This window comes from Varanus komodoensis, unplaced genomic scaffold (assembly GCF_004798865.1).
Source record: "Varanus komodoensis strain SLA01 unplaced genomic scaffold, ASM479886v1 scaffold40, whole genome shotgun sequence".
NCBI classification, from domain to species: Eukaryota; Metazoa; Chordata; class Lepidosauria; order Squamata; family Varanidae; genus Varanus; species Varanus komodoensis.
In genome coordinates this window covers 8,352,610-8,361,718 of record NW_025335942.1, presented here as the reverse complement: position 1 = coordinate 8,361,718, position 9,109 = coordinate 8,352,610, and the positions used below count along the sequence as shown (strand labels likewise).

Below are 9,109 nucleotides of genomic sequence, written 5' to 3'. Positions count from 1 at the left end.
CGCGCGCACCAGCTTATGTTGAGCGGCTGGCCAAGCCCGCTGCGGCGTGCTCGGGAGCCAGAGCGCGGGGGCCCCGGCCGGGCTCCCGCGCCGCTCAAACGCGCTTCTCCTCGGCGCAGCGCTGGGCGTGCTGGTGAGCGGCGACGGGGCGCACCCGGAGGAGGGCCGCGACGACCCGGCGGGCGCCCTGCTCCTTCCAGGCAGGGAGGCGCTCGAGAGCGGCGCAGGCAGAGACGGAGCGGCGCCCGCCCCCGGAGACGAGCCGAGGGACCTTTCTCGAGGTAGGTCTGACCGAGCCCCCCTGCCCCTCGCCTCCCCGCTGGGGGCGCGGGCGGCCGTGGCGGCGCCGCGCGGATCGGAGGGGTCCGCGGAGGCTTGCCGAGAGCCGCGGCTCGCAGGTTCCCTCCCGAGCCAGGCTGGGAGCCTCGGTCGCCTCTGCTCGGCTTGCCTGGCCCTGCCGCACACGGGGGTCCTTGCTTCTGGGGAACGAGGTCCACGCCCGGCCTCAGAAGTCGCCTCGCTGGTCTGGATTTTTAGGCGCATCAGGTCCGTTGCCAGCATGGCCGCTGCACGGATGGAAAAACCACGGGGCTTTCTGCCTGTCCGAGCTGGTAGTACTAGAGCTTGGAGGCGGTCCAAAGCAGCCCCCTCGGTTGGCCGCTCTAGCCTATTCCAGTCTTTGTGGGTCAAATTCTTTCCAACTCCTTCTGAGCCATCTGGGAAGTCAACATAAAATCCAAGCAGCTGCCGCTCCAAAGTGACACACGGAACGTGCTCCTGTGAATGGGCAGCCTTGCCCAGCTAGAGTAAAAAAATAATTTTCTCTGGGAGCCACGCTGACTCCCTTCCGCCTGTTTGGCAGGAGTCGTGTGCGTGTGTCTGTGTGCCGGATTTGCCTCCACCACTGCTGGTGAGCTTTGGAGAGCTGAGCCGGGGCCCTTGGCCAATTCCCTGGAAGGCAGTTTCCTGGATTTCCACGGCATTTATTTTCAGTGAAGCTTGCTCAGAATGACAGCTTTGCGGGGGAATCCAGCCTGTCTGCTCACTCAAGTCCCAGCACAACTAGAGGACGGGGAAGAAGTACGGTTTCAGTGTGAAGGGCTGCTTGACTTTGGGCAGGCCGCTTTTTCATGCTTGCCGAACAGTTTATAGCATCAAATAAAGCTGTGCGGAAAGGAAATGGTCTGGGCTGTTTGCACAACCAGAGCAACAGGAATAAGGGAGGGAACCATCTGAAATGTTCCCACGGAAATTCTTGCCTTACGGGCTTGATGTCACGGTGGGACAATGTTTCAGCCGTTCTTGTTGCTATTTTCTGAGCTGCCATTTCCCCGGAGGGCCTGGTGCCCCCTGTGCTGAGCCAGCCTCACATTCCGGCCACCCACAAGCCCTGAGAGCCGCATCCTGTGCTCCTCGCAGCTCCAGGGCTCGGCCGCTCGCTGCCCACAAGCCCCCGCGCCTGAGAATCCGGCCACCGAGTCCGAGGACTGCTCTGCCGCAGGCCGCTGCGCTCCCTCGGTTCGTACTTTTTGTGTCGCTTGTCTGCGGCCGTGCAGGGTGAACAAGACGGCAGTGAGGTGTGGCTATCCAGCCGCCACCAGCCGCTTCTCTCTCTGATGTGCAGAGACACAGCCTTCTTCCGTGGTGGCTGGAAGTTTTCACGCCGTCTTGCCTCATTATTGCTGTAGAGCAATTCCATACCCATCATTCCCTAATTTCTTCCCCGTTCGCCAGTTTTCTCCAAGGATTGGCAGACCTGGCAACCGCTGCGTTTCCTTCACACCTCTTCCCCCCTGGAGAAAATCTTCTGATACGCCAGCCCTGGGCAGCGATATTCTTGGGTATAACAAATCAAGAGAGGTCTTTCCTGCTGGCATGTGTGGCACTTAGAATTTGATTCACAAGGAGCTTGGGAAAGATTGAACGGCTGGGTGAAGGTGCATCAGTGTTACACAAGCGGCTTGGCACCCAGTATTAACTGCTGCATGTGTGGGTCTGTCCAAACGGAAATATTAATTTTCCAGTCTTTGGATGCTGTCGACTGGAGCAGAGAATCCGCAAATGATTCACAGTCCCGCACCCACGCAGGGCGGCTCGCCTTACCTTGCTGAGCTTAGTCACCGCGGCTGGGTTGTGCCATCCGGGGGCGTCTGGCTGAGTTTCCATTTCATCATCTCTGCCTATTTATGTCCCGAGTCTTTTCGGTGAGTTCTTCCAAGTATGGGTACCAGTGCTAGAATCATTAATTAGAAGGCTCGGCTGTTTGGAGGAAACCTGAGTGGCTTCAACGCACCAGGTGAAGAGTCCCGTCTTGCTTCGCCTTAGAGGAGGCCTGGCATCGGTTCCACACGAGGCGGGCCCAAGGGTAAAAAACAGCTTCAAGCGCCTGCTGTGGCTGGAGTCACAGGAGAGGTCGCTTTCCTCCCTGCGCCATGTCCCAATCCCTGATGCTCGGCATTCTCCTCCTTTAAACCACTTCTATTTTAACTCTGACATTTTTCTCCTTCACTTCGAGCATCTGCATCAGGCTTCTCTGCTTCTGCTCCCTGCATCTCCATCCAGAGACTTCTTAGGGTATGCAGTGGAACAGATGACATTTCCATTCAGATCTCGATTATTAGTCCCAACTGGTGGCCTGGAACAGCACACTTTGGGTCAGGATTCGTGCATTTCCCCTCCCTCTAGAATGTGAATGAACCTCCTTCAACTCATGGCGCTCCTCAGCAACCCTTCACAAGGTCGGCCCATGCACAAGGCTCTCCCGGATCCACGTGGGGACACGGGGAGACCCTGCTTGTGATGGGAAGGAGGCAGACCTCCTGGGATCCTACACGGGGCTCCCCTTTCTGGGCTTCTCCCCAGCCCCCTGGGCTTCGCAATCACCGCGCGGCCCAAGGCCCGGACAGAGGCTTGGCTCAGTCTGGCGGAAGCGCTGTGTGTGCTCACCTGGCCAGCGTGTGGAACAGCGGACTTCGGCTCGGACGGAGCCTGGACTCTGAATGGGGTGCAGGCCAGCTTGCTTCCTGGAATACGTACGGAGCACAGGGATACCCTCGAGATGCCCTGGTGCCCTGTGCGTCAAGATGCTGGGAACACCTGCTCAGCTCCGAGGAGCGCACGGCCGGGGCTCCCTTTGTGGAGCCCACCCATCCCATTTCTGGCCTTCCTTTCCTCCTTCGGCCTTTCCTTGCACGACCGTCTTCCCCAGAGAGGCTTGCCTTCTCAGGCTGTGCCCAGCCTGCATTTCATCCATTTTGCTTCCAGGGAAAACTCCGCCTTGATTGACTTGTTCGTCTTTCTTTCAGTCCAGGATATTCCCAAAGCTCTCTTCCAGCCCCCCGTTTCAAATGCGTTGCTTTTCGTCCTGCCAGCTCTCTTTGCTGTCCAGCTTCCACACCCACAGATAGTGAGTGGCCAGGTGTGTGGCGGTGTGGAAGAGCCTGCCCTACCGCAAAGCATCCTCACGCTTTTCTGCGTCCTTCGTGGCTCCCCTTCCAAGCCTCAGCCCTTCTTCCAGTTCCTTGGCTGCAGCCTCCATTAATGCTGCGGACTGAGCCAAGCTGTGCAAAATCTTTCACAATTTAAATTGTGGAGCGTTCAAAGGTTGGGGATCTGGAGAGGGCATGATTGCGGCAAAGACTGTTACAAGGAGCATTGTTTCTTGAACCTGGCAAGCTTATGCACTACACAGAGGCAGGGGGTGTCCATGAAGAGGGTCTCTCCTGTTCTCGAAGCCCCCCGGGAACGAAGCCGGCTGTGCGTCATCTCGCATCAGCCAAGGAGGTTCCATGGAGAATGTAGCCGGCTGGGCAGAGTCAGGGATGCTGCTGAAGGGCAAGGAAAGCGCCAGGGTCCCTAAAGGCAACTCAGCATTATGGGTTAGGTTCTGCCACTCCTCAGCTGAGGACCAGGAAAAGGTTGCCTGGGATTTTCTTGTCAGTCTGCGGGTGACTTTCAATAGATCGCTAAGAGTTTCTGAGTCCCGATTAAGAACAGGAGCAAAACAAGTCTCCACCACACCCTGAATCAGGTTGCTAAAACCAAGGACGATTCAGAAGCAGAGGACAACCAGCCGTGGATCCGAGTGCAACCACCACGAGGCCGATTTTCATACTCTTGCCACGTGAACCGAGGCGAAGGTCCTGTGTGGTCGCTCACTGGAAAAGTGACCCCGCACACCTTGCTGCTGAATCGCAAGTGTGCAGCTGGCTCCCCCCAGGCTGTTCTGCGGCCGTTTCGAAGCTGGGGAACCATGGGCTCCCGTACACGGAGCTGGCCTGCCTCTGGGAGGCACGATCCTGAAGGAGTCCGCGTGTTACCCCGACTTTGCTTTTCCTGAAATAGCCAAGAGCGGCTCTGGCAGGCCTAGCCGTCGTTTGCCCGGTAAGTGCTAGCATGACTTCGTTGCTTTTGCTCTTTCCCCAGTGGCTTTCCTGTCCAGGCCGCAAGATCCTGTGACCCCGAAGAATGAAGGGAAGAGGAAGAAAAGGAGGAAGGGGAAAGGGAGGAAGAGAGATCCCTGCTTGCGGAAATACAAAGACTTTTGCATCCATGGAGAATGCATGTACATCAAGGAACTGAAGCGTCCAGCTTGTAGGCAAGTTATCATGATACGGCCGATGTTTTTACAGAGCGTGCGCTTGCTTGCGTGTGGTTTAGTTTGTTTCTCCCTGGCACCGGGTGCAGGCAATCCTGCACAGAAACAGGTGAAATCCAAGCGGGTTCCCTCACCTTGCCAAGTTCTGGGTCGAGTACCGATTCCTGTGCTTGTGATTTGAGGTTATACAATGCACACAGCAGCACAATCAACACCCACACTTACTTAAGACCTTCATCATGGCTGTCCTTGAGACTCTGAAACCGAGGCTTTTTGCGCCCCTTGAAAAGTCAGTTCAGAAAAACAGGGAGTGGCAGTAAAGTTGGCAGCTCCTCAGAGAAGGGTAAATATGGCCATGCAACTTTGGAGTCCAGCTTGTGACTCATTAAAGGTTCTCATTGGGACCTCAGAGGCTGAGAACTCAGCCCAGCAGTAATTTAAACATTGGCCTGCGGTTCCTTGCAATTGCTCAAGTCCATTTGGCCATCCGGGGACTCCTCTTGCCCCCAGTAAAGGAGAGGGGTCACAGAGGGCACTGGGAGGAGACACCACGTTCTGGAGCTTAAAAATGCCTTGTGGGCTTGCAATGTGTGCGATTTCCTGGTTTTGATCTGGACAATAAAGCTGGCCGGAGAAAAGCGGAATTGACGCAGAGGTTGCAAAACAGAGAGCCAGTGCAATTGAGCAGAAAAATGCAGGCTGTGCTTCGAGAGACCTGCATTAGAAACCCCGTTTTGGCCATGAGCGAAGAGCCGGAAGGGGCCAGAGGGCCCTGAGGTCCAAGCCTTGCTCTGCACAGGACTCCAGGTGAAACTGTCCCTCGCCGACGGCTGCCAGCTGCACCTCAGACGCCTCCAGGTGGGAGAGTTGGGGCAGGCTCTCTTTCCTCCCCGCTTGGGGCGAGCTGCAGGGCAGGCCTCCTGACTCTCTGTATGCCCCACTGGAGGAATTTGGGCTGCTGCCCCATCATCCACTTTCTTCCAGTGCAACGGACTTGCTGGACATAGGAAGGAGTGGGGCCAGGCAGCTCTCTGGGGCAGCACTGTTCTGTTCCAGCGAAGGCTGCAATTTCTGCAGTGCAGCAAAGGGGCAGGAGGACACGTGTGCCAGTCGTGGCAACGTCTCTTTTTGCTCACGCACTGATTAATATCCCACTGGAGAGGGATCTCTGGCATCCGCCGAGCCTTTGACAGGCGGAGGAACGGCTCCGAGTCAGTGCTAATACAGAAGTGCTTCTTCTCGGAAGACGGAGGCCTCTCACGGAGCGCCCTCTGTGCTTAGTCAAGTATAGAGCAGAACAGGTGTGCGGTGAGGCTCCTGAGAGGTGGCAAGCAGAACTACCTGGGGGGCGGGGGGCTATGACTTTGCAGGCAGCACCACATTTGTGTATGTGTGTGCACTGTGGGTGTTGTTAGGAAAAGGGAGTTTTCTCTATGAGCTTTACCAGGTACTGGATGCTCCCAGAAAACGATGGCGGAGAAAAGGCCCGGGGGGTGACCTGGTAAGCAGCTCATTATGCACCTGTTTAGCACTTTCGTATACCGTCTTGCAGCCACATGGCTCTCCAGACAGTTTACGTAATAAAAAACCAACAACATAAAACATAAATAGCACAGTTAAACACAATTTAGACCGTTAAAACCACAATATTAATAATAAATAACAGCATCCTAGCAGGAACACCAGATGAAAGTTTAACAACAGATTGGAATAAATGTCATAATGAAGGAAATTAAAAGTTACATTAAAATATGATTAAAATTAAATTCCAATTAAAATTATCAAGAGTTAAAATGCTCCTTAAATAGAAACATTTTAGTTTGGTGCTGGAATATGTGTAAGGACAGTGCTTGACGAACATCTCTGGGAAGTCAGTTCCAGGGATGGGGGCCCCAACCGAGAAGCCCCTGCTGAGAGGAGTGGGCGGAGGGGTGGTCCTCTCGCTGCTTTCTGGAAGCGAGCCTCATGCAGGATTTATTCCTCACCCGTGTCTCCCAGGTGCCATCAGGGCTACTACGGAGAGCGATGCCACGCGTTCAGCCTTCCAGTGGAAACCCGCCCGCACAGCTACGACCCCACGACGGTACTGGCCGCGACGGCGCTCGTGTTGTCCTCCTTGTGCCTGATCATCATCGTGGTGTTGCTGATGCTGAGGTGAGCTGAGAAGGGCGGCCGAAATGGAGCAGCAGGCCTGGCTCCCGCGCTCTGTCACCTGGCAGTTCTCCTGACTCATCTTCTGAGGGGTTCAGGAGAGTGTCTTGGAGGTCTGGGCAGCCTCTTGCCCAAGACGGCCAGGCCTTCGCAACTTCAGCGACGGCCGTTCTGATCCGTCCCCAAGCTGATGGTTCCCACGGGCAGACGGCAAAGCACCTTCTGCATCTCCAGGCCTGCCCTGGCAGACCTCACGTGACCTGGATTCGCAGAAGCAGCTGTGCAAAGCGAGTTAGCGCGTTGCAGTCCTTGCTGGCCCAACTTCGGTCCAGTCCCTGCGGGGCAGATCCTTGACATTTCCCCTCTCGAGGCACAGAAGTGAGGCAGAGAGACCCCTGCCCGAGGCCGCCGGCGAGGGTGGCTGCCCCCTGGAACGTGCCCAAGGACCAGGTCTATCGGCCTCCTTCCCTGCTTGGCCCGGGCTCACCAGCCGCCGTGTGCAAGGTCAATTACGTCCTCGAGGCTCTTGGCCTGTCACCGGAAGGGGAGATGCCGGCTGCTCTGCTGCACTCTGCTGGGCTCCTCCGCTGAGCGTGGAGCTGTGGCAAAAAGCCAGCTGGGGGGGGGGGGCTGCAGCCCACGTCCAGCCCACGTCGCCCTGCCCTGCCACTGCTGGCCCGGAGATGCCAGAGCACGTTGCTCATACCCGCACCCCAGGATGAAGAATAAGAAAGCAGCGGGCCTTCTTTGGCTTCGGAGAGGGGGACGGCGGCTTGGCCGTTTCTCAGGCCGATGTGGACTTGCTCCTTTTGAAGCTCCACTCTGCTTCTCTCTGGGTTTTCCAGGTGCCACCGGCAAGGGGGGTATGATGTCGAGAACGAAGAGAAAGTCAAGCTGGGCATCACGGTCAACCACTGAGGCCTGCTGGGATTGCAGGGTAATCTTGGCCCGTGTGGAGGTGGGGGACTGAGGCTCGCGTGGGTTGATGGGGGGACAGCGGAGTCCGCGGATGCTGGTTTCTTCCTGCCCCAAAGGAGAGCGGCCCATCTCTCGCGGCGTGCTTTGGGGTGGTGTGCCCCAGCCTGCAGGACACCCAAACCCAGCCGAGGCGGCTTCTCCGGGGAGCAGGCTCCATGCTCCACGCCTCCATCCGGCCCAAAGAAATGGCTCCTGGTCTTGGACTCCAAGCACAGGCTGCCCGGCGCGTGTCCCTCCGCAACACAAACCCCCTAAGAAGAAGACAGCTAGCTATGCTCTGGTCACTCATCCATTGCATCTGTGCGCTGCGGCGTAGCCCAGGGGCTCTCTGGGCGAGAAGGCCTTGCCAAGAGGCACCACATTCCGTGAGAGCCCGTCCTGTGAGGTTTCAGGCGCCTTGCTTTGTGCTAGCACCAGAGCAGTTCCTGTTGACTCGGACGGACCATTCTCTCTTGGATTATTCCCGCTGGAGAGAGCAGATTGCATAACCGCACGGTGCAGAACGCCTCCTGCAGAGTCTGAAGTGAAAGAGAGCTGCGTGCGTAAAAGCTGTACCATTCCATGTTGATATGAACCATCGTTCCTTTCCGTTTCAGGATTCAGCCGTGAAACAAGCTCTCCTTGCCAACCCAGTGGATAAAATTCTTTTTCTAGGCTACATTTCAAAGTCAAAATGGGAGTTTGCATCAATGGAAGCAAGCCAGGGAGCTGTCTTGGGAAAGCAATTCAGCCTCTCCAAATTGCAAGAACTCTCGTGAGAGGGAGAAACATTTATTTGGGCTTGATCCTGATGTGGAGCCGTAGCAGACTTTGCCTTACTGAAAGAAAAGAAAAGAAAAGAAAAGAAAAGAAAAGAAAAGAAAAGAAAAGAAAGTCTTCACAAGCAAATAAAGAAAGAAGCAGCACTGTAGATTTTTCAGACGCCTGATGAGGATTTAACTGTGAACAATTTAGACTCTGCTGAAGAAATCTAACTTTTGAACATGGGGTGGGGTGAAACTATTTAACAAAACGTTTCATTTTAAATTATATATTTATTTTAGATACAATGTACATATTATTTATTAGGGCTTTTTACTATAGTCCTGAAAAAAGCAGAGAGACAGGAAGATTGTGCAGTGTAACTTTCTAATAAATAACTCTTTGTTATACTTAACTGGTACTTGAGTACTCATCGGGGAAGGAGCAATTAAGAGACTTGAAAAGCAGCGACCGCGATGAACGCACCAAGGCAGGGCTCTCGTGGGAAAATGGGCCGAATGCTGGAGTACTTCTGAGGCCAAAGAGGTGGCAGCTGGCAAGCTTTTCATTTTGCTGAGAGGTGTGTGAGCTCAGTCTGAAGCTCAGCACGGGGCACCTAACGCACCTGACAGGATGCAGGCC

General features: G+C 55.5%; 1 protein-coding gene across 1 annotated transcript in view; it reads left to right on the top strand.

The window, feature by feature from the left end:
* The window catches only part of HBEGF (heparin binding EGF like growth factor), a 14,100-nt gene extending 5,223 nt beyond the window's left edge, over nt 1-8,877 (top strand). The window contains exons 2-6 of the mRNA XM_044442838.1: nt 120-281; nt 4,426-4,597; nt 6,596-6,751; nt 7,594-7,685; nt 8,323-8,877. Coding sequence (XP_044298773.1) covers nt 120-281; nt 4,426-4,597; nt 6,596-6,751; nt 7,594-7,666 — 563 coding nt within the window. The 3' untranslated portion in view covers nt 7,667-7,685; nt 8,323-8,877. The remainder of the gene's footprint in view (nt 1-119; nt 282-4,425; nt 4,598-6,595; nt 6,752-7,593; nt 7,686-8,322) is intronic.
* The last annotated feature ends 232 nt before the right edge of the window (nt 8,878-9,109 follow it).